Below are 22,736 nucleotides of genomic sequence, written 5' to 3'. Positions count from 1 at the left end.
CCAGCAGGAATGCTGCTGCACCCAGGGTTGACCACTCCAGACTCCACCTTGCCCCCAGCTCCTGCCTTCCGACGGGCACATCGTCACACCATCCAGACTGCTCCACTCACACTTGCAGCCCCCAAAGATGAAGACAGCACCCCTTTTCCTGGCCTTTATTTCCAGGGGAGAACGGCTGGCTGGAGAGCCACGTCTCAACTCCGTGCTGGAGGGAAGAAGAGACCGAAGCCAGCAGCCCGGTCAGCCGCAGCTGTCGGGGTACGAATCATCTGGCAGAAAGTAGCGCTGCAGGGTGGGCTGCAGGAACAGTGGTGGCAGCGGACGCGCAGGCTTGGGCCAGGCCGGCGGGAAAGGCTGGACCTCCGCTCTTGGCAGCGGCAGCTTCAGCATCCGGATGGAGCTGCTGATGGTGTGGCCCACCCAGAGCCGGGACCGCATCCAGCCTGTGGGCCAGCAGGACAGTGAGGTCTCAGGGTGGGGTCGACGCCCCCTGGGACTTTGGCTAGGGTGGAGGTAGACATCGGGGTCCAATTCTACCCCTGTCCCCACTCACCCCTCAGTCTCCTCGGAGACCTCTGGACCTCGGCCTCCTGAAGCCGGAGGATGGGGTAGTGCCTAGAAGGGAAGGAGGTAGGTCTGATGTGCCCAGCCCCTCGGCTGTCCCCCAGGCCCTGTCCCAGCCTTGCAGTCCCCTCACCAGTGATCCCGGGGCTGTGGCAGTACTGTGCTGGGCTCTGGAGGGCACGGGCTTGGGCGCCTTCTCTCGAGCTCCTCCTGCAGGAAATCCTGCTGCCGAGCCCGCTGCTGCTCGCAGAAGAAGTTGAGCGCGTCGATTGGCCCCAGGTCCAGCATCTGTGACCGGGACCAGTCCGTCTGCTCCAGTGGCAGCGGCTCCTCCTGCAGCGCGGCGGGCGCCGAGGAGCGCATGTGGACCTCGGGGGGGCAGAAGGGAGGCAGCGCCTCCGACAGCACACGTTTGGTCTGTCCGAGGTGCATCGCGGAAGGCATCGGCTTGGCTCGGGACTCGAGGACAGCCAAGTCCAGCTCCCCGTGGGCCACCAGTGAGGGCGCCCAGGAATGGACCGAGGGTGTCACTGAGATGTGAGGTGACCCAACGAGCACTGAAATCCGAGACAGGGCCTCCTTGGGAGGAGATGGAAACACCGAGGTGTGGGAGACCTTGGGCAGCATCTCTGACAACTTGGCCATGGAAGGCTGCAAGCATTCCATCTGTGGGGGAAGCAGCCAGTGGGCAGAGCCAAGAGGCTCCCCCTCCCCCCGCAGAGAGGCCTGAGCGGTTCTGCCCCTGGCCCCAAGCTTGAGACCTGGCTGCCCACTCCTTCCCGGGGAGGAGCAGGAAGATCCCCAGAAATGTGGGTTTGGGGGACAGGAGAGGACCCACGAGGCACAGATACAGAGCAAGGCAAAGAACCGGCCAGCTTCACCTGGATCCCCCGCCCCTCCCCTCAAAGACCCGGGGAAAGCCTGGGGGTGGGCGGCAAGACTGGAGGCTCCACTGCCAATAGCCTGCCCCCCGCCCCTCGCCCATCAGGACCTGCAGGCTCTGGATCATTTCCTCCAGCTTCTGGCAGCAGCACTGGCGCAGGGCAGCCTTGGAGTCAGCGTCCAGGCCCTGGACCCAGGTCAACATCTCCTGGAACAGGAAGCCCTGCGGATCCTGAAGGCCGAGCCCGTCCAGCAGCTTCCTGAGCTCGGGCCTGGGACACGTGTGAGCCGCTGATCCAGAGGCCTCCCCCGTCCCTCCCGCTAGTGGGGAGGCCGAGCAGGGAGCAGGACTCACCGGCAGGAGGCTGGCGAGTAGAGGAAGTAGGACATGAGCTCCAGCACCACCTCGCGGGACTGCAGCGAGCAGGCCAGAAGGAGCTGCAGCGCCAGCATCACGAACTGCTTCTGCGTCTGGTCCTGAGCGCCCAGGGGCGAAGCGCGTCAGGGGCGGAGCCGAGGCCCGGGGCGGGGCTGGGGGCGGGTCTGGGGCGGGGCTAGCGGTGCACCTGGAAGCTGGGGGGCTGGTCCAGGTTGAGCAGGCGCACAAGGACGCCCTGCAGCCGGTTACGAAAGTCTCTGCTGGTGTCTGGCAGCAGCCTCAGCAGCGCTTTCAAGATGTGCACGCAGTCTGCCCAAGAGGCCTCGCACAGCAGGTCCATGAACAGAGAGGCCAGGCCCTCCACCGTGCCCACGTCGGGGTAGGCCTGCGGGTACGGCGTGCTGAGGCCCTGCCCCCGGCACGGCCCCTCCCCGCCAGCCTGGGCTTCCCAGGTGCCCGAGACCCCCGAACCTCCAGGGTGAAGAGGGGGAACAGCTTTTTGAACCAGTTCTGGACGATGAAGAAATGCAGGAACCCGGGCAGATGCCCGTAGCGCTCTTCCCAGAGCGAATGCCCGTAGGGGTACCAGGGTCGGCGAAAGCAGGTCTCGGTCCCGGCGGCCGTGCCGGAGTGCGTGCGCTTCGGGGTCAGATACTCGGAGCTCTGCGGGAGCGACAGCAGCTGCAGGCGCATCCTCTCCACCCACTCTGCCCTGGGCAGCCCAGCTCCCAGCCGGCGCCTACCTGAGCCTCCATCTCCTCTGACTCAGAGAGCTGCCTTTGTGCGCTCAGGGAATCTGAGGACCAGTCCAGACCCCGCGCCTCGTCCTCGTCGTCCTCCTCCTCCTCTTCCCCCAGCCACTGGATCAGCTTCTGCCGCCACTTGGCTGGGTGCCGCCTGATGCGCCGGGGCAGCCATAGGTCATCCTGGCTACTTCCTGGCTGCAGAGGGGAGAGCGCAGGTGTCCGCCGGCACTCTCGGGGGGGAGGGGGGTGCTCAGGCCCCTTCCTGTAGAGCCCAAGGGAGAGACCCCAGGCCCCCCTTGCCTTGCGCCTGCGATGGCTGGTGAGCTGGGCGAGGGCTCCGGGGCCGCTGACCTCCTGGTGAAGCCACATCTGCTGCAGCACCACCGAGTTGGGCACGCGGCCGGGGAAGCTGATGGGCCGCTGCCAGTCCTGAAGGGGGCACACAGCACGGGGACTGAGAACCTGAACGCCACCCCACCCCAGAGACCACCTGGCAGAGCACCCCCAGCCTGCCAGGGCTTGGGGAGCTGAACTGGGCTCACACTCCCGTCCAGACAAACTCGGGTAAAACCTCTGAACATTAGAGACTGTTCGGGAACTAAAACTTCATCCTGTTTTTGAAAGAGGAATTATATGGAACTGGGCCAAGACTGAACACAAGACTGCTGCCCCTACATTCTTGACCAAAAAAAGTGGATGCTCTGCAGGGCCCCTGGCGGGCTCAGACCGTGGAGCACGCAATTCTTAATCTCGGGGTTGTGGGTTCGAGCTCCATGTTGGGTGGAGAGATTGCTTAAAAGTAAAATCCTAAAAAAGAAAAGTGGACACTCTGCAAAGGCTATTTTTCCTGCAACCAAAGTATTCAGAAAACCAGTGAGGTGTACAATGTGATCACATTTTCCCATCATAACTCGTGTAAGTTTCCTAGTGCTCCTGCAATTTGCTGAGACAGACCCTGGCCTTCACTCCTCAGCACGACTCAGTCTGGGTTGCTACCAAATCTGTGCTCCCCGAATTGCAATTCTAAAGCCCCAAATAAATGCTTTTATTTCAGTTCTGCCTCTTTTCTCAGTTGACGCCCAAAATACGCAGACAGGCAAAAAAGAACCTTTAGAGACCAGGCTGAAGGGCAGTCAGTGAGACATCAACTGTGATGACGGAGGAGGAAAGGAGGAAGTCTGGGCAGCTGCTGGCCTCTGGGGAACACTGACACCCCCGCACACTCTCCACAGGACTGGGGCCTCAGCCCTGGAACAGGGATGTCTATAAGGAGCAGAGGGGTCGGTGGCAGGAACTTGGAGGGGGGCGTTGAGGGGTTGGGTAGATGGTAGAGCTGCGAGAAGGACCAGCACCCACCTGGGCAGCTGACAGTACCAGAATGTGCTTGCAGAGAGGCCTGTCTGGATATCTGGGGTGGGAGAGGTTGGAAGGAGATAGATTGCAAGGGGCCAGCTCCTGCTGACTTCACTCCACTAAAGGGAGAGGACTCTGGTGTTCCAGAATTCATACAGGACCCACCCAGCACTTTAACTGGGGAGGAAGTGTGCAGGCACAATCAGCTGTCGGAGGCTCTGGCTTGGCCTGGTGTCTTCTCCAGGAATCTCTGGCTCTCTGGCAGCTGGTCCCCAGAGAACAGCAGCACCCAAACTGGGCTGGCCAGGAGGTGGGTAGAGGGCTGTGGGCGGGCATGGCTCTCAGGTCAGATTTGAGCACAAGATTTGCAACAAAGGGAAGATGGGGGACATAAGAAGGTTGCCCCCTAGAGGGAGGTGCCTCTGGGAAGAGCAAGGGGCTCTCACCTTGTAGGGCCGAATAACAGCAGGAAAAAAGCCTCGGAGGTTGGAGAGAGGCTCCTTGGGCCGCCTCTTCCTCAAGAGGGGGACCTGGGGACAAGAGAGGGGCTCAGAGCCGAGCACGGACCCCCAGCGCCCCTGCAGCCCTGCTCCTGGGCAGGCGGCACCCCTCACCCTGTGCTGTAGGTGCAGGGACGGCGGGCCCAGGACCACAGGCTTCTCCCCTTGCAGCCGCTCCACCTGCAGCTGCAGGTCCAGACTGAGGCCCAGGTTACTGCTCAGGGAGGAGCGGGCCAGCAGCTTCGGTGAGGGAGATATTGTCAGAGGCTGGCCGCAGGGTCCTGGGGTCAGGGCAGAGGTGGGAGGGGTGGGAGGCCTTACCTGGGATGCCCTGCTGTGCACCCCCCGGTGTGTGGGTGGGATAGGCAGAGGGACTCGGAGAGGGTTGGCAAAGTGCTGGTCCATGGCTCCCGGGTCCTGTCGGGGGAGGGCTGCTGGCACCTTTGGGGCTTCCGTGCAGACCCCGGGCTGCCAAAGACCGCTGGCAGCTCTGGGTAAGGTGCGCAGGTCCCAGGTCTCTCTCTCCACGGTGAGGGTCATGGTTTTCCACCGCTGGAACGTTCTTCCAGAAGGCGTGTCCTGGGAGGGATGCAGGTGAGACAGGCAGTGTCAGAGGCCGGGGGCGAAGGGAGGACCTGGAGTCAGGGCTAAGGCCGGGGGAGGCTTCGCACCCACCAGCAAGCCAGGGCCGTAGATCAGGCGAACGTAGTTGTCAAACGCCTCCTGCCGCTGTTGCCAGGAGGGTGGGGGCTGGGCAGCCGGGACCACCAGCCCCAGCCTCAGCTGCTGAAGGTCTTGATCCCGGGCAACTAGGGCTTCCAAGTCCTGGGGGAGCGAACAAGGGTCATCTCCTTCCCAGACAACCACAGTGACCCCAGGCCTATCCCAAGGACTGAACGGGAGTGGCCTGGGCCTGGGCCGGGTGCAGGGTTGGGGCTTTGGGGTGGTGAGGGGTCAGGACCCACCCACCTCCTCCAACACTGGCTGCTGAGCTGTTGCCATCTGGCGATGGGTGAAAGACAAGTCTGTGCTGCAGACAAGGACGGGTACAGGTGGGACACTGGGTGTCATCACTGGTGGGACTGGGTGGGTGCTGGGACAAGGACCTGGGGGCGGGGGCGGCCAGGCTTCTGGCAGGAGGAGGGATTCCGGGGCTGGGATCGGCTTGGGGTGGCCTAAGTGGCCTGGGAGCTCTGGGGCCTTGTGCTGGGGTCGCACAGCCAGCCCCTGACTCAGGGGAGCTGGGCAGGGGCCTCCGGGACGGCTGGGCTGGGCCTGCCAGCAGACCTAAGACTGGCCACCCCATGGAGCCTGGCAAGCCTCTGCAGCTGGGCTGAGGTCAGTGACTCCTGGCTGGTCAGTGGTAGCGGAGGGTCGTCCACCACATCGGGGACCTTCTGGCACAGCTTCTGAACAGGAGAAAGGAACCTACAGCCCTGGCCTCAGGGGGCTTGTCCACCTGCAGCAGCCCACCCTGCCCATCCTGTGCTCACTGGGTACCTTAACCAGGTAAGATGTGGGCAGGTAGAGCCTATGAGATACCAGGCAGAGTCGAGAGCCCAGAGCCAACACCAGGTCCCCACTGCTGCTGCTGAAGGTCAGGCCCTGAGGGGCGCCATCCAGCTGCAGGAGCCTGGGGGGGCATCGAGGGCAAGAGTCCAGCCCTGCTCCACAAAGTAGGAAGCTGCAACCCTAGCAGGGGCAAGGCCCTGTTCCCCTGTCCAGCCTCTAGGCTCTGGTGGGGGTGGAGGTAGGAGAGCCCAGCTGGCCGCCCACAGGCTCCCCAGCCCTCCCTCCCTCCCTCCTTCCCGCCCCAGCCCACCGCAGCAGGCGGTTCTCCGCAGTCCAGATGCGGACCGTGCAGTCCAGGCTGGAGCAGGCACACAGCTTGAGCGCGGGACAGCAGCACAGACCTGAGGCACCAAGGCTCGGGTGAGGGACCAGCGCCATCCCGCTGCTTGGCTTTACTTCTGCCCTGCCCCCTCACCAGTGATGTGGTCCGTGGGGTCATCCTGGGGCCGGTGGTCATAGCGGGGGAGGTCGCCCAGGCCAAACTGCACCAAGCCATAGGTGGCGCTGTCCGGATCCTCAAAGCCTACAGTGATTCGCTTCCCGAGCGCACAGAGCGCCACGGCCGGGTGGCAGCAGGAAAAGGTACGCAGCAGGCTCAGGCTCTCCTCGGCATAGGGGTAGACGCGCCACATCTTCACGGTCAAGTCTCCGCCTGTGGGACGGGAGCCAGGGCTGGGCCTTTGTGGGGCAGGGGAGGGATTCCCACGCCAGCTACAGGGGGAGGGGAGATATGGACCGGAGGACACAATGCTGTTCCAGGTAGACGCGATGGCGGTGACGGGGCCCGGGCTGTGTGCCCGGGTTTGGAAGACGGTCTCCGAGCAGCGCCACTCCAGGACCGATAGGGTGCCGTCCGTGTGCCCCACCACGGGCAGGTACCTGTGCAGGACAGCAGCGTGTCGGCATGGGCACTGCCGCCCCGCCCCGCCCCGCCGTCGCCGGCTCTGGCACCCACCGGTTCTTGTCCTTCCGGGCGCGGGCCAAGTCCCTCAGACACGGCTCCCCCCCATGCCTGCACACGGCCTCCCAGCTGGCAAACGCGCCACCGGGGTCTGTGAGGTGGCTGTAGAGGTGCAGGCAGCAGGGCCTGGGCGCAGGGGCGGGGGGCGGGCACACGCGGTGCAGCACGCGCATGGGGCAGCGCGCCGCGTTGGCACACACCAGGTGTCCGGCGCGTGTCAGCAGCCACAGTGCTTCGCGTGGTAGGCAATAAAGCACTGAGGCCGCGCAGTCATCAGGTTCAAGCAGCAGCGCACTCACTGCGCGCCCGGTGGCTACCGACACCAGGTAGACCGAGCCGTCGGCGCATGCGCACACGAGGCGCGCGGGCAGGAGGGGGAGCGGGGGCAGCGCAGACACCACCTGCAAGTGAAGCACTGGCGCCGACAGCTGCGCCAACGGTGAGTAGAGCTCGCGAACGCGCCACAACTCCACGCTGCTGGCGCTCAAGGAGAGCACTGGCCAGCTGGGGCCCGCGGGCGCCAGCAGGCGGTTCACGCGCGCAGACGCCACGTCTCGGTCCCAGCAGCTCAGCGCCACCTCGCCCACCTGTGCTGCCGCCTGCAGGTCCCATGTGCGCAGCGTCCCATCCTGCGAGGCTGACAGCACCAGGGACGTGTTCGGGAGCGCAGCCAGAGCTGTCACTGGGCCTGTGGGAGGGGCATGGGTCACTGGGGTGCACCGGGGGATTAGGGAAGGGGAGCCGTCAGCCCGGGATGCGGCCAGTGCAGAGAAGCTCGGCTAGAGCTGGCAGAAGTTCCGGACAGCCCAGAGCTCTTGTCCCGTGGGCCGTGCACAGGGAGGACAGAGAACGGGGCCTCAAGGGCTACAATGGTATAGCGCACCTGTGTGGCCCATGAACACCATGCGGATCCGCCAGTCGGCCTCCCACACCTTCACCGTGCTGTCGCGAGAGGCTGTCACCATGGCCTCTACCTCTGGGCAGTAGGCCAAGTCCAAGATAGTGCTGAAGGGGAAGAGGAAGCCCTTGCAGACTCAGCATCTCCCGGTGTGTGAGCACCTGCGCCCCTGCCATGACCCGCTTGCCCTCCTGGATTTGCCTCTCCCCACCACCCTCCCTTTCTCCCAGTCCCCAGGCACCCCTCACGTTTTGTGCAGGTCCCGGCGCACATCTACGAGAGCCCAGTTGTGCAGATCAAAGATGAGCACGGCTGAGCCACAGGCCGCGAAGCAGCATGGGACTTGCTGGGAATGCAGGGGCCCCAGAACCAAACGGGTGAGTGTACCTGCAGGGCTTGGTGGCAGCTGCAGAGGTGACCCACATGGCACCAGGCGGCGACCCCCTGAACGGAACTTCCAGAGCACCAGGCTGCCGCCTGCCTCTGCCACTAGCAACAGCCCCAGGCTGGGCACTGGCACACAGCAGATGGGTTCATGGCCCAGCATCCTGCCCACCCCTGGCTTGCTCAGCCATAGCAGGCTGAGGTCAGGCCTTAGGATGGCCAGCCCCTCGGGGCCCCAACCCACAAAGCGGCTCACAGCGCCCAGCGGGCCCAGCACTGCCACCAGCCCTGAGAGCACAGCTGGGGCCTGTAGCTTCTCGTAAGCCCAGCCGTCCTCTCTGTGCACGTGCAGGTGCCCTGCACCATCCAGCACCACGAAGCGTCTGCCCACTGGGTCCTGTGCCACCGAGCGCAGCCCAGCTGCCACTTCCAGGTGGCGCAGCGGCTCCAGCCCATGGGTCAAGCGTGCCACACACAGCTCACCTCTCTTTTCCTGTGGGCCAGGACGGGCAGGCCTGCAGTCAGCTGGGGGGTGGGGGTGGGGGGCTGGAGAGGTAGTGCGCCTGCCTAGGGGAGCCAAGGGGATCTGGGCTGGGGGCGTAGTAGGGACACCTAGGGGAAGAGGTGGGCCAGAGAAGAGGCCTCGAGGCAGGGCCCACAGGTAAGCCCCACCTTTTCCACGAAGTCATGGAGGCCTGCACGTAGGAACAGCCACAGCTGGCGAGCACGGGCACGTGGGGTCATGTTCTGCCACCGCGAGCTGCTGGTAAAAAGCCTCGGGACCGGCTCCGAAAACAACTCTGCAGGTCAGCAGTGGAAGCGCGGTCACTGTGCGGTCTGGGACCCCTCACCCTGGAGGCTGGAGGCAGGCCCTCTCTGCAGGGCCCTGCTGGGTTGAGGGCCTACCCCCGGAGTGTGGCATCGCAGCAGACAGAACGCCTGCCCGAGCAAGAAATGCCTGCTGTCATGTGGGCATCTGGGGGGCGACGCCAGGCCACCTCACCATTCTTTTCCTTGAGCAGCCCTGGGTCCGGGATGTCGTAGCTGTCAACATCATACAGGTCCAGGTCCAGCAGCAGGCTGTCGCCTTCTACTGAATAGGGGTTGCTCGCATCTGACACTTCAGTCTCCATTCCAGCAGCTGCAGGTCCAGGCGGCTCAACGGTCTTAGGGGCCCCTAAGACCGTTGCTAGGCTACCAGACGCCACAGGCCCCGCCTTCGACGCAGACCCCACCCCCCAACACAGCACAGAGCCTAGGTCCCCACTAAGTCACAGAAATTTTTATTGGAAACAAACAGCTGCAGCAAAGTGACACTCAGTGCACGCTGCCCAATGGGCGAAGTGGCGGGGGGGGTACAGGTGGGTGCCAGGGGCTGGCCAAACCCAAGGTGGTGACTGCAGGGGCCTGCTGACTGGATCTCAGGCCCTTTGGGCTGGAGTGTGCAGGCCCACGCCTGATCCGGCACAAAATACAAAAATAAACTCTGTAGTCCAGCTGTCCCTGCCTATGTCAGTTCACTGGGACAGGGCAGTGGCTCTTCCCAGCAGGCCCTGTGCTGTCCAGACCAACCACAACTAGGGCAGCTGGAGCCTGTGGGGGTGAGTAGACATCTGTAGGCGGGAGCCAAAGGGCTAGGTGGGCGTGGCCTTGGGCGGCGCTGGAGCCGTGGCAGGGCCAGGGGCTGACCACCGGCTGGGGAGGCCCTGGGGCCCCTCGAGTGGACAGTTCCAGGCACTGGTTGAAGCTGAATGAAGCTGGGGCCTCTGTTCCTCATCCTCACATACAGATCACCGGGACCCTGGGTAGAAGGTGGCACACAGTGAGCTTGGAGGAGCCAGCACCCAGGAGATCAGGCAGAGGGGTGCCCACCCCTGGCTCCAGCAACCACCACGCACCTGTCCTCCTCCATGGCGCTTGTCTCCTCGGGTCCGCCCTCACTGCCTCCACCTCCGCTCTCTTCCTCCTCCTCCTCCTCCTCCTCTCCCAGCTCCATGTCCAGCTCGTTGCCGGCCTCCGAGGGGGTATAGGTGGATCCACTGGGGGAGGTGTGGGAACTGGTCTTAGGACTGCCTATCCCTGGCCTGTTGCTGACCCCAGGGAGGATGTCCAGGGAAGACAAAGTCAGGAGTGGGGTGGGCACGGCTGGGGAAATGGTGTGTGGGCCAAGTAGGAGCTAAGGGAAAGGAGGCAGACAGGTGCCAACCTGATGGAGCGGCAGCTGAAGAAGACTATCCGCTTCAGCCGCTTGTTGTAGAAGAAGTAGTTGAAGGACCAGAGGCTGCCATCCTCCCCAAAGGGATCTGAGTCCAAGTCTGGGTTGTAACTGGGGAGTGTGGGGCAAGAGGTGGTATGAAGGCCCACGTGCCACACACACCCAGAGCCCACCTGCAGGGATGCCAGCCCACCTGTAGATGTCACATTCGGCCAGGCAGATCTCCTCATCTACTGCGTTCCACAGCTGTGGCTTCAGGGCCTTGAAGTCCTCCCGTACCGCCGAAAACAGACTGCAGTTGACTGCGTTCACCACCTAGGATGGTCACAGTTGGGACTGACTCAGGAGGCAGGACACAGGGCATGAACTGGGCCGAGCCTAGTAAGCACAGCTGTGGGGCTTCGGGCCCCTCCCCCCAGCCTGACCCTCACCCAGCTGAGGCTGGGTTCCCTGCTGAATTCATGGCTTCGGGCTGTGCTGAAGTCATAGTCAGGCCGGAAGGACTCATTGAGCGTGGCGATCAGGTAGAAGAGGGTCTTGCGGCTGCACTTGTCGCTTAACGGGCCCTCATCCTCACCACCTTGGCTCTTGCTCAGTCTGCACGGAAAAAAAGTATCAGCCCAGCACTGCCTGCACCCCCACAGCCCACGGTGGGCAGAATCTGCCCTGGCTCACCTGCTGGGGCTGAGGCCCGAGGTCTGGGGTGGAGACAGCGCCTCTAGCACATGGGGCTGGCCCTCTTGGCAGAACTGCTTAAACATGTGCTTGTCGTCTCCTGCCATCTTACACGAGTAGCTCTCAATCCTACAAGGTGCAGGGGGACCACGGAACATGCCGCCCGTCAGGTTCAACTCTGGGCTAGGACGTCGTGACCCCGGAGGCCCATGGAGCCCAAGCCTCACCTGCCGATGATGTGGGCATCTCCAGTCTCCACTGTCAGCTGTGAGTTGATGGCCTCGAAGCTCGAGTTCTCCAACAGCTTCATTTCCTTGGGGAAGGGGTCCTGTGCTCGGAGGGGCTAGTGCTGCCTGAGGATGGGAGGCCAGTCCCTGAGTATCTGGCTCCTGGGGCTCAGCCTTTGGCCTCCCTACGCGGTAAGTGGAGCTGTTAGAAACAAGCTGGGCCCCTCCTGCAGCTTACTCCTAAGCTCTCAGCACTAGCAGGAGAGAGAAACTAGATCCTGTTACCTGACAGGGGCAAGCCCAGGCTCCAGCTCAGCCAACCCCCTTCCCCCTGCCCCGATACCTGGGGGCGTCCCAGGGATCCTGCTCATGCTAGGGCTCGCTGGTTTATCTCCCTGGACCACCGTTCATCCCGACATAAGAGCCTCACCCACCGGGGAGGGGGGCACTATGAGCCCGCGAACGCACAGGACTCCTGCAGTACCCCTCGGGCTAAGCCCCTCAGCTAGGGTAAGAACCTGCACCAGGTTAGGATCCAGCACACCTGGGGCTGGGGCCCTGCAGTCACCTGGACGCAGCGCTTTTCCCTGTTCTACAGGGTTTCTAGCAAGGTAGAGTGCAAACCCATAGGCTTCTCCGTTCTTCTCCGCAAGTCCGCCTAATTCTTCGGGTACCAAGGAACAGAGGCAGGCACCACGACCCCCGAAGGGCCTGTCGGCCGGCGGCTAGGGCGCTCCAGCGTCAGCCTGGCCGCACCCGCCTCTCCGCCGGGGCTAAGGAAAACCCCAAGCTAGCCGCGGAGAACTACAAATCCCAGGAGGCCGTGCGCCCCGGGACGCGCACGCGCGCTAGCGCGAAGTCCGCTGGGGGCTGGAGTTCAGGAGGCCCCGACTCGGCGCCCGGCACAGGGCGGACACCTACCTGCTTGCGCAGCGCTCGCTGTGGCCAGGCCGGGCCGGGTCGGGCCGGTTGACGTCGGCGCGGGTAAGAAGGCGGTGAGGGCTCCGGGCAGCGCGAGCTCCTCAGGACCGGAGGGCGGTGCCGCGGCCTCCCTTCGGGCCGCACTGTATCCGGGGGAAGAGGCTCCGCGGCGACGTCCCGTTACTCCAGGCCCTGCCGGCCCTGCCGGGCTGCCACCGCGACATAGCCTCGCCCCTGCACGGCGACCGACTACCGCGACCGACCTGCCCGCCGACCGCCACACAAGGCCCGAACAAGCAAAGGAGCGAGCAAGCGACCTCTGCCTCTCCGGGCCGGACAACAACAAGCGTCCGCAAGGCCCGGCCCCCAGCCCCTGAATGGCCCGCTCCCGCCGCCGGGATCGAGAGCTCGGATAGCCATTGGGAGCGTCTCCCGCCATTCACTCCTAGCGTCCACTTCTACTGGCTGCGGCGCCTGTCCGTCATTCTTCCTTGGCATGCGAACCCGCCTCCTTCCCTGGCGCTCATTGGTTGCGGCCTCTTGTTCGTCCCGCCCCTGGTGTCAGCCCGTGTTCCTGGGAGTGGCTGGCGAACCCACGCGGGGTGGGTGGGCCGGGCAGCCCAGCGGGCGGCGGGGGGCGGGCCGGAAGGCTCTTGGGAACGGCGTCCAGCTCCTGCCCGGCGCGACTGGGTGGACACTGACCGCTAGACTGCAGCCTCCGCCCGCCGAGCCGCTAGGCCGTGTCCATCCTGAGCAAAGCAGGAGGGTCAGACCCAGGCTCCGACGCTCTGGCCACAGCCGGAACCCCAGGCTCGCGGCCCCAGTTTCCGGTCGGCGGAGGCGCTCAGAGGCCCGAGCCCACGGAAGCGGGCTTGGGGGGGTCTGGGTCGGGGCCGGACCGGAGATGGCGCCGCCCTCGGCCTCGGCCTCGGCCTCGGCCTCGGTGCTCCTGGCTGTGCACGCCGCGGTGAGGCCACTGGGCGCGGGGCCGGACGCCGAGGCACAGCTGCGGAAGCTGCAGCTGAGCACGGATCCTGAGCGGCCCGGGCGTTTCCGGCTGGAGCTGCTGGGCGCGGGGCCCGGGGCGGTGAGTGGGGGCGGCGGGGGCGCGAGACCGGGGCCGGTTCCCTCTGCAGGCCGGCTGTGTGCCCTTGAGCAGTTCACGTGCCCTTGCTTTCGTTTCCTCGTCTGTAGGATGGGGACAAAGGCTTTACTGCCTACTTTTAGAGGTGTCCCCTGAGGGTTTCGTAAGGTAATATGAGTAAAGGGCTTAGGACAGTGTAAGTTGCCTATGAATGTGACCTCGTGTTCCTTTGGTCATCATGCAGTGTATGCTGGCGGGAGACACTGAGCCTGGACTCTCCCCTTCCTCAGGTCAGTTTGGAGTGGCCCTTGGAGTCAGTTTCCTACACGGTCCGAGGCCCCAGCCAGCATGAGCTGCAGCCTCCACCGGGAGGGCCTGGGACCCTCAGCCTGCACTTCCTCAACCCCCAGGAAGCTCAGCGGTGGGCAGCGCTAGTCCGAGGTGCCACCATGGAGGGACAGAATGGTTAGTGCTCTGGAGCAAAGATTCATTTTGGCTGGGCAGGGATTGTGAGTGCTGGGAGAGAGCAGGAGTAGCCCCAGCCCCCCCAGGCCTGGATGGGGGAAGCAGTGGGGAAAGCAGGGCCCACTTTACCCACTGGTGGGTTCTGAGAAGGCTCCCAGGAGGGAGAAAGTGGAGAAAAGGAATCCAAGCTGAAAAGCTGGAGCCTGGAGTACCAGACAAATGTGGAGGGGCAGAGCAGGCAGGCCCTCAGGATCTGGATAAGACAGACGGCATCAGGAGCAATAGGGACGTACCTAGTGGAAGAGTGACAGGCTCACATTCGAGCAACCTAAGACTGGTTAAGAAGTGATGCAGATGGGGCAGGAGAGAAGGTTGTTTCCAGAGATGTGTAGGAGATGGAATTGGCTGGATTTCGAGGCTATTTAAATGGAAGAGTTAGTGGTTGAGACAGAAAGCTGGAGGGAGAAGTACTGTGAGGAAGAGCATGGAAGGGAGAGGGGCTAGTTAGGTGGATCTGGGCTGGGGGTGGGGCTCTGAAGAAGTAAAGATTGGCTGTAGAAAAGGTCAACCCAGGTCGCCAGGAGGGAGAAGCAAGAGAGAATCTGACAGGACAACGCAGCAAGCAAAGGAAAGGGCTCATAAATGTGTCAGAAGAGCTGCCAGAGGGCTAAGAAGAAAACCATACGATGTGACCTAAGAGAGGCCCAGACAACACAGCACTTGCGGGAGGAGGGAGGTTGTTCATTCATTCGTTCAGCTGTGTATTCAGCACCTGCTCTGTACTAAGCATTTTAGGCCTTGGAGATTTAGCATGAATCAAACTTCAAATCCCTGCCCTCTTGGAACTTGCATTTCTAGAGGGGAGGCAGACATATAATATAGGTAACATACACTTGCAGTGAGCATAGCGTTGTGTGCAGACTTGTGGAATCACTGTGTCACACACTTAGAACTAATGGAACCTTGTGTGTCAGTCCAAAAATATTTATTAGGTGAAGTTTATTTATTATTTATTATTTTATTTATTTTATTTTTTTAAAGATTTTATTTATTTATGTGACAGAGAGACAGCCAGCGAGAGAGGGAACACAAGCAGGGGGAGTGGGAGAGGAAGAAGCAGGCTCCCAGCGGAGGAGCCCGATGTGGGGCTCGATCCCGGAACACCAGGATCACGCCCTGAGCCGAAGGCAGACGCTCAACAACTGAGCCACCCAGGCACCCCTATTTTTTATTTATTATTTTAAAAGATTTTATTTATTTGAGAGAGAGAGTGCACAAGTGGTGGTGAGGGGCAGAGAGAGAAGCAGACTGCCCACTGAGCAGGGAGCCGGATGCGGCACTCGAGCACAGGACCCTGGGATCATGACCTGAGCTAAAGGCAGACGCTTGACTGACTGAGCCACCCAGGCGTTCTTTATTTATGTGTGTATGTAATCCCTACACCCAACATGGGGCTTGAACTCACGACCCCAGGATCAAGAGTCACATGCTCCACCAACTGAGCCACCCAAGTGCCCCTCGATTAAAAAATACTCAAGTTGGGGGCCACTTGGGTGGCTCAGTTGGTTGAGCGACTCTTGATTTCTGCTCAGGTCATGATCTCAAGGTCGTGAGATCGAGCCCCGCGTTGGCTCTGTGCTCAGTGTGGAGTCAGCTTGAGATTCTTTCTCCCTCTCCCTTTGTTTTTCTCCCCATTCCAAAATATACATATACATACATACATATTTAAGTTGGGGGAAAAAAGTAAAATTCTGTCAGATGGTGAGGAGATGGAGTGCTGGAAGGGAGGGGTTTGCATTTTAAATTGGGTGGCAAGGAAGGCTTCATTGAGGTGACACGAGTGAAATTTGAAGATCCTAGTGTGGTCCGGAAGCAGCAGATACAAACGCCCCCAGGGAAGAGTGTGCTGTGATCTCGGGGGCTCAGCCACGCCTGGGCCGGGCCTGGTCCTGGGCACTCAGGAGCCCTGATCTCAGCGGGCGGACAGCTCAGAATACTGAGCCATCACAGGAGCTGCATCAGTAACGGGTGGGCTGGGACTCACGTGGAAGGTGAGAAGGGGAGACAGCAGCACAACCAGCTCTGGAAGGGCGCCCTGAGCAAGCAGTGGCCCAGGAGGGTTTGTTCGGAATGGGAGCCACCAAGGTGTCCTGTCCCTGACGGCATCAAGAGGAGACCATCCTAACTGCAGGGCTCCTGGTGAGCAGGAAAAAGTAGGCTCCTCCCGAGGATGTTTGGTTGAGGCCAAGGGAGCATCCCTGGCGGACTGACAGGGCCTCTTTGGCGGAAGGACCTAGGTGGGGCTAGACAGAAGAGTCCAGAAGTGTGCCATAGCCTAAGGAATAAGCCAAGTGCAGCTTCAGCTCCGAGGAGTTGGCAGGGACCTTTTAGGGGTTTGCAAGGGACAAGGTTGGGGGGGTTCTAGCTTAATGTGTGGTCAAGAGCCCTGGCATGGGCTGAGGTGAGCAAGGAGGTGGCAAATGTCCTAGAAACCTGAGGTCAGAGAGCAGAGGCCTGGGTGAGTACTTGGTTTGGGGGCTGGATCTCAGGAGACCCCAGCCCACCCCACATCTTCCCTCCTAGGCAGCCTGCCCCAAGCCCTGGGCCCAGAAATGTGCCCTGTTTCCCCGCCCAGTCCCCCTGAAGTGCCCACACTCCAGGCCCCACAACCCAAGGTGGATCTTTGCTGGAACCCGGGAAACTCTGTGGAGAAAGGTAAAGGCAGGTGGCGGAGGGGGTTGGAAGCAGCAGTCCGTGTTCAGCTCTGATGGCTTTTCTCTCTCCCTGCAGAAGAACTGGTGGGGCACCTGGCCCGGGCCATTGAGGATGGGGATGAGAAGAGGGCAGCCCAAGCAGCAGCCATCCTGGCCCAACATCACGTGGCCCTCAATGTCCAGCTCCAGGAGGCCTGCTTCCCTCCTGGCCCCATCAGGTGAGGCCTTCTTCCCTCTAACATCCCAACCCTTCCAAGACCCCCATCTTTCCCCCTGACCTATATTCTGGCCCAGGCTACAGGTCACAGTTGAAGATGCTGCGTCCTCTGCCCACGTCTCGCTGCAAGTTCATCCCCACTGCACCATTGCAACCCTCCAGGAGCAGGTGAGCATGGGGTCTGGGGAGCCCCGCCGGGAGCAGGGGGCCTTCAGTGACACTGCCTGGCCCTGATGCTCTGGCCCCAGGTGTTCTCGGAGTTTGGCTTCCCACCGGCCGTGCAGCGCTGGGTCATCGGGCGGTGCCTGTGTGTGCCCGAGTGCAGCCTTGCTTCCTATGGGGTTCGGCGGGATGGAGATCCTGCTTTCCTCTACCTGCTCTCAGCCCCTCGAGAAGCCCCAGGTGAGCCCTTGACGTGGACGGGATGAGGAAGGCGAGGTGCAGGCTGACACACCCCTGAGCCCCACCTCGTCTGCTTCAGGACGCAGCCCTCAGGGCCCCCAGAAGATGGAGGGGGAACTAAGTCGCCTGTTTCCTCAGTCACTGGGGCTGCCCAGAGCTCCTCAGCCAGCCAGCTCCAGCCTCCCCAGCCCCCTTCAGGTGGGTAAGAGGCTGGGCAGGGTGGGCCTGGGACTCTGGGCACTGGAAGGAAAGAGAAGCAGCACGTGTCTCCCCACCTCTCCAGCCTGGCTGGTCCTGCCCTTCCTGCACATTCATCAATGCCCCCAGCCGACCTGGTTGTGAGATGTGCAGCACCCAAAAGCCCTGTACTTGGGACCCCCTTCCTGCAGCCTCCGCCGAGCAGCCACCAAAGGTACCAGAGGCGAGGGAGGGGGAGGGGGCAAGCTGGCAGAACAAGCAGAATGACCTAGCTTTCCCTCACTCCCAGGTCACACAGAAAGAGGATGGCCCAATCCCTCCAGGCCCGAGGTCCCTGGACCCCCTCCTGAAACTCTCAGGGGACCTTTGCTGACTGCTTGCTGGGGATCACGCCAGGGCTGTGGAGGGGCCACAATCTGGAGTCATTAAAGACACTTCTGAGCCAGCTGAGGGCCCCATCTCTTCGCCTTTCTGCAGACTGAGCTGCTGGGAGGATGGAGGGCGGGGCACGGCCCCACTGGATGAAACCTGGCAGAGGTAGGGCCTGGTCCTCATCAGCTGGTGGGGCAACTCAACCACGTCCAGGTGGCTACTTGAGTACTTGGGACTCCAAACCCTAGGGATCCTAGAAGCATGGGGCTGAGCTCTCTTCCTAGACCCCAAGGGCATGCAGAGCTCCTGCCCTACTCCCACCACTGACCATGCCTCCTGTTGTCCACCCAGAAACCCTCAAGCACATGTTCTTTCTCCCACCTGGCTTTCACTGTTCCCAGACTGGCTATGGCTCGCGGGCTGTTCCAGCCAGGATGCTCCTTACATCCCCCTCCCGGAGACAAGAAAAGCTCAGACGCTAGGAGCCCCAAGGCAGGGCCACCCCAGCTGCCCTGTGGATTGCCAGGAGGTGCCATCTCATAACACCTCTTCCTTCTGCCCAATCAAGAGACCAGGAGCACATTCCAAGTGGTCTTCGCCTACTTTCTCAGCTGGAGGTTGTCTCCCTTCCCTAACAGCTCGAGGTCAGGCCTCTGCCCTGTTGAAATGCTGCCAAGGGCTCCTTGCTGCCCTTGGGGTGAAAGCCAAGTGGTTCACATACTGACAAATGGCTGGGTACCCAACCAGGCCCCTGAGCCATGTCTGGCCAAGCCAGGCCCTCCTCACCTCTGTGATCAGGTACCCCCCCTTGATGAGGGCTGCAACCTTCCCTAACAGTTGTTTCCTATCCCACATCCAGTACTGACTGTAGTCACCCAATCACTAGTCTGTACATGGCAATGTTGGCCACACTCCATGGAACATCCCTGGGAGTTTGAGACCAAGGGTCTCAGTCCCACAGTCCCCTGCAAACTTGTGCTCCCATCACAATAGCTCAAACGTGTATGTTGAGAAACTTAATTTATTTCCATGATGGAGGCTGAAGGATCTGGAGCTAGAACCTGGTCTCCTGGCCCCTCCCCTCTTTAACCAAAGAAAGTGGGGCTTGGCCAAGAGGGCCAACGGAGGCCTGAACAGGTCCAGGGTGGCTCCTTGGCCTGAGGGCCCATTCAGGCAAGACAGCGAGCAGACATTGGGCAGGGTCACTTGGGTGGCCGATATGCCAGCTTCCGGCTCTTCAGGACTGACCACTTATGCCGCTTCATGGCGTAGATCAGGGGAAATAGCAAGCCCATCATCATCAACATCTGGGGATGAGGCAGGCTCAGAAGAAGGAAGCAGAAAGGACCCCTGCCCAGTTCCCAGCCCCTCTCCCATGCCCGACCCTTTCACCTTGAGCCCCATGCGCTTGCGATGGTCGTGCTCTGGCTCGGATGCCCAGCGCAGGAAGGTACACACGTCCTTGGCCACCTGGGACATGGTAGCTGGGGTGCCTGAGCCAAGAAGAAGTGGTAAGGGCTGCCCTTGGGGGTCCCTACCCAACCTGGAGTAACCCTGGAGCATCACCAAGGCTTCACAAGGAATGGGACCCCCTTGCCTCCAGCACATAGGGGTCTGGGCCAGACGGGGCTGTGGAGGGTGCCCATAAGCTGGTTCAGACACACACACACACACAGTGCCTGAGCCAAGGAGAGTGCAGGGCCCAAGACGGGGGAAGCATCCCTGGCAGTGGGAAGAGGAGGACCCGGACCCAGCGTGTTGCCCCTCGGGGGCTTCTCACCATCATCAAACTCCAAGACCTCATCATAGATGGGAGGAGCCATGGCAATGGCCTGGCCAGGAAAGTAGGGATTGAAGTAGAGGCCCTCTCGCAGTGACACCCCGGTGGGCGGCTCGCAGTAGCCCGTTAGCAGGGAGAAGACGTAGTCCTCACCACCGTGCCTGGTACCAGATCCATGCTTCCTGAGCCCTGGCACAAGACAGACCTTCCTCCCCCTCCCCACACCCCCCTGCAGGCAGCCCACGTACCTAGCTCGGGTGATGTAGCTGAGGTCAGGGGGCAGTGCTCCATTGTTGGCTGCTCGAGCGGCCTCAGGGTTAGGGTATGGTTTTGGGAAGTAGTCAGACAGCTTCCCTGGCCGCATGAACATTTCCCCGTCCTCGTTGGGCCCGTCCTGAACCTCCACCTGCCAGGAAGAGCCCCGTCACAACCTTGCTGTCCGGCACAGCAGGAGCCCCAATCCCTACTCCTCCTCATCCCCAGGCTACGCACCTCCTCGGCAAGGGCCTTAGCTTCTTCTTCCGTGTAGCAAACACCCACCAGGTGGCGGTAGGCCACGTAGTCCATGCTGTGGCAGGAGGAGCACACCTGCTTATACACCTGGAAACCCCTCCGGATACTAAAGAGAGGATGAGGATTAGGGGCGCCAAGGATTCCACCCCACCCAGTCCACCCAGAAACTACCCCAGTCAGCCAGCAGCACACCTGGTGTGGTCCAGGGAAGAGAGGAGTCCACGGTGGGACCACGGATAGCTGGGGGGGTGCAGCTCCAGGTCACTGGCACTCACGGCAGAATGCAGAGCCACAGCTAGCCCTGCACCCCCTGCCGCCAGCATGCCCAACGCTGACAGCATCACTTTCCGGCCCCGGGACAGGCCGGCCTTCGACGACAAGGACACTGCCTGCAAGAGCCCCGCTCAGCGCCTGCCAGAACACCACCCAGCCCTACCTGGGGATCTGCCTCTCCGCGCCTACCTCTGCTGCGGAGCACCACGCCCGCTCCCCGCCCCCCACCCCACCGCCTGCTGGCCCTCGACCGCGATTCGGCCTTGAGGAGGGGGTGTAAAGCTGGAGTTTGAATCCAGGGCTGGGGATGAGGTCGATGCGAGCAAGGGTGCTGGGGCAGGCCAAGGTCACAAGCCGCTGTCCGAGGTCAGGCTGAGGTCACTTCAGGACGCAGGCCCAATCTGGAAGGCCGGAGCGGGAGCGGGCCTGGGCGCGCCCCCCGGGGAAAGCCCCCAACCCCGAGCCCGCAGCGAGCCCGCCCCGCTGCCCCCCACGCTCCGCACACGGCGCCTCTGCTGCTCCGAGGACTGGGCGCCTTGTCCTGCTCCCGGGCGCCTCAGGTCGGCAGGCGGCGGGGGTCCAGCCGGGGCAGCGGCGCCGGGTGGTCGAGGCCGCTCCCTCGCTGCCCGGCCCGCGCCCAGAGCCTCCCCGCCGTGACCTTCAGGGGCTGCGGGACCACACGGCGGACGGGGTCGCGGCCAGAGCTCACCTGAGGCGTCCGCAGCGGGAGCTGGCCGGGCCGCGCGCCGCACAGCAGACCCCGAGCCCGCGCGCCCGGCAACCGCGCGCCCCGCGGGCCCAGGACCGCCCCGCGAAGCGAAGCCGCCGCCGCCGCCATCTTGGCCCTCTTTAGCACGGCCGCTGCTCCCGTCGGCCCCTGCGGCACCCCAGGAGCCCAGACGTCGCGAGAGCCTGGAAGGGCGGGGGCGGGCCGCAGTCTGTCCTTCAGGGCGGGGTTCCGCCTCGCCGCGCTTCTCCCGTGGTCGTGGAAACCGGAAGTAGGGAGGGGGCTCGTGGCGTCTTCCTGGGGCCGAGCCGGCGCCCGGCCCCGCGGCTTCCCCGGCTCGGAGGCTGGTCACCCGGGCTCCGCGGCGATGCACCCGCGGCTTCCCTGTCCGGGGGCTCGTCTCCCGGGTCCCCCAGTCCGGAAGGCCTCTTCGAGGCCATCGCGCGCTTTCGTGCAGCAGCGTCTCGAGCCCTGGCGCGGTGGCCGTCGGAGAGAAGGGGCGGCTGGCTGCGCTGCCCCCTCCGCCCCGGGCAGGGTCCCGGCTCCGGGTAAGAGTGAGCAGGGCCGGAAGGCTGGCGGCCTCCGCGCTGTGGCTCCCGCGCACGGCTGGACACTCGGCTCGCCCCCATCCGTTTGACGAGGATTTATCGGGCGCTTGTTATTACCCAGAAACTGTCAGGTGCAGGAGCCGGGACTATGGCAGCCAAGGGCCCCTCAAAAAACTGTCAGCTGTCAGTGAAAATGGAAGAGTAAGGACCTCGGAAAATTTGCAGCCCTCCCCCCCCCCCCCGTAAATGCAAGGAAAAAGCTAGCAGAAATTGTTGGAGTCAACTTTTTCAGAACTCTGGAAATTAACCAAAGGACTGCAGCATCCCGGCAGTGTGTATTCAAGAAAAACAACTGAGGGGGCGCCTGGGTGGCACAGCGGTTAAGCGTCTGCCTTCGGCTCAGGGCGTGATCCTGGCGTTATGGGATCGAGCCCCACATCAGGCTCTTCTGCTGTGAGCCTGCTTCTTCCTCTCCCACTCCCCCTGCTTGTGTTCCCTTTCTCGCTGGCTGTCTCTATCTCTGTCAAATAAATAAATAAAATCTTAAAAAAAAGAAAAGAAAAGAAAAACAACTGAATCTCGGTAAGAACAGTGAGTTTGGAGGTGTTTTAACTCTTCCTGGTTAAAGCTGCTGGCCGGCCCAGTGGTAATCCTGGAAATTACAGCCGCATTCCTGGTATTGAAGGGGAACAGAACCCCTTCTGCGCGCATAACTGCCTTTATTTCACGTGTCCGCGGGGCCCCCCTGAAAGCCCCTCCTACAAAGCTCACTCAGCTTGCCTGGGGCCAGTAAGTAGCCTCTGCCCTGAGGCTGTCTGTTGAAGGCGAATACAGGCAAGCCTTGAGATTTGATAGCTGCGGGAGGCAATGGGTAAGGGCAACTAGGAATAGAGTAACCAGAGAGCTTAAAAGGAAGAGCTGAGGAATACAACGTCCATGGGGTGTTGAAAAGCCCTACTTATTTCTGCAATATAAAAGGTCACAAACGTAAATAGGGTGTGACATGCTCACGAAGGACCTTAAAAAGCCTTAAGCGCTTACCTCTGGCTGACCTGGAGGCTCTGAGCACCGGCAAGTGAAGCCCCGGCCAGAGCCGCTGACCGCCTGGCCCAGTGCTGAAAGGCACCTCAGGAGAGCTCTTTGGGAGAGACTGGGAAGCTTACTGA

At 62.2% G+C, this 22,736-nt stretch overlaps 4 protein-coding genes across 11 annotated transcripts; 1 reads left to right on the top strand and 3 right to left on the bottom strand.

The window, feature by feature from the left end:
- Positions 1–140: 140 nt before the first annotated feature.
- On the bottom strand, positions 141–9,444 carry WDR97 (WD repeat domain 97). The gene is made up of 23 exons (XM_057309965.1): positions 9,243–9,444; positions 8,912–9,039; positions 8,104–8,732; positions 7,841–7,962; positions 6,952–7,645; positions 6,412–6,875; positions 6,247–6,337; positions 5,925–6,057; positions 5,712–5,833; positions 5,394–5,454; positions 5,100–5,249; positions 4,746–5,003; positions 4,539–4,664; positions 4,371–4,454; positions 3,946–3,954; positions 2,569–2,991; positions 2,297–2,488; positions 2,013–2,210; positions 1,802–1,923; positions 1,459–1,718; positions 698–1,427; positions 554–615; positions 141–443 (listed from the first exon to the last, which is right to left on the bottom strand). Exons 1-23 carry the CDS (start codon positions 9,370–9,372, stop codon positions 241–243), a joined length of 5,391 nt encoding a protein of 1,796 aa, XP_057165948.1. The 5' UTR covers positions 9,373–9,444; the 3' UTR covers positions 141–240.
- Positions 9,445–9,506: 62 nt separating this feature from the next.
- MAF1 (MAF1 homolog, negative regulator of RNA polymerase III) lies at positions 9,507–12,656 on the bottom strand. Of its 4 annotated transcripts, none has more exons than XM_048212596.2 (8): positions 12,278–12,656; positions 11,357–11,541; positions 11,130–11,258; positions 10,886–11,051; positions 10,648–10,769; positions 10,446–10,565; positions 10,138–10,278; positions 9,507–10,040 (listed from the first exon to the last, which is right to left on the bottom strand). In XM_048212596.2, exons 2-8 carry the CDS (start codon positions 11,437–11,439, stop codon positions 10,019–10,021), a joined length of 783 nt encoding a protein of 260 aa, XP_048068553.1. In that variant the 5' UTR covers positions 11,440–11,541; positions 12,278–12,656; the 3' UTR covers positions 9,507–10,018. The 4 variants fall into 4 exon arrangements, with proteins under 4 accessions (XP_048068553.1, XP_026344647.1, XP_044236160.1 ...); XM_026488862.4 differs by having other exon boundaries at positions 11,357–11,482; XM_044380225.3 differs by having other exon boundaries at positions 10,138–10,329; positions 12,278–12,654.
- A 261-nt stretch (positions 12,657–12,917) lies between these two features.
- Positions 12,918–17,804, top strand: SHARPIN (SHANK associated RH domain interactor). Of its 5 annotated transcripts, none has more exons than XR_006408438.3 (9): positions 12,919–13,364; positions 13,652–13,826; positions 16,410–16,541; positions 16,617–16,758; positions 16,835–16,925; positions 17,006–17,159; positions 17,298–17,357; positions 17,443–17,571; positions 17,647–17,804. XR_006408438.3 is itself a non-coding variant. In XM_026488858.4 (9 exons), exons 1-9 carry the CDS (start codon positions 13,182–13,184, stop codon positions 17,728–17,730), a joined length of 1,080 nt encoding a protein of 359 aa, XP_026344643.2. In that variant the 5' UTR covers positions 12,921–13,181; the 3' UTR covers positions 17,731–17,804. The 5 variants fall into 5 exon arrangements, 3 of the variants coding, with proteins under 3 accessions (XP_026344643.2, XP_026344644.2, XP_026344642.2); XM_026488858.4 differs by lacking the exon at positions 13,652–13,826 and adding an exon at positions 13,606–13,651 and having other exon boundaries at positions 12,921–13,364; positions 17,239–17,357; XM_026488857.4 differs by having other exon boundaries at positions 12,922–13,364; positions 17,239–17,357.
- Positions 17,805–18,734: 930 nt separating this feature from the next.
- Positions 18,735–21,148, bottom strand: LOC113247619 (cytochrome c1, heme protein, mitochondrial). Its single transcript, XM_026488860.4, has 7 exons — positions 21,005–21,148; positions 20,215–20,411; positions 20,002–20,128; positions 19,758–19,915; positions 19,510–19,670; positions 19,122–19,222; positions 18,735–19,036 (listed from the first exon to the last, which is right to left on the bottom strand). The coding sequence occupies exons 1-7, from the start codon at positions 21,131–21,133 to the stop codon at positions 18,932–18,934; spliced, it is 978 nt and encodes a 325-aa protein (XP_026344645.1). The 5' UTR covers positions 21,134–21,148; the 3' UTR covers positions 18,735–18,931.
- Between the last annotated feature and the right edge of the window lie 1,588 nt (positions 21,149–22,736).

The sequence above is a fragment of the Ursus arctos genome, unplaced genomic scaffold, assembly GCF_023065955.2.
Source record: "Ursus arctos isolate Adak ecotype North America unplaced genomic scaffold, UrsArc2.0 scaffold_104, whole genome shotgun sequence".
In the NCBI taxonomy this organism is placed as follows: Eukaryota; Metazoa; Chordata; class Mammalia; order Carnivora; family Ursidae; genus Ursus; species Ursus arctos.
The sequence above is the reverse complement of the archived record's forward strand: the minus strand, read 5'-3'. Positions and strand labels throughout refer to the sequence as shown.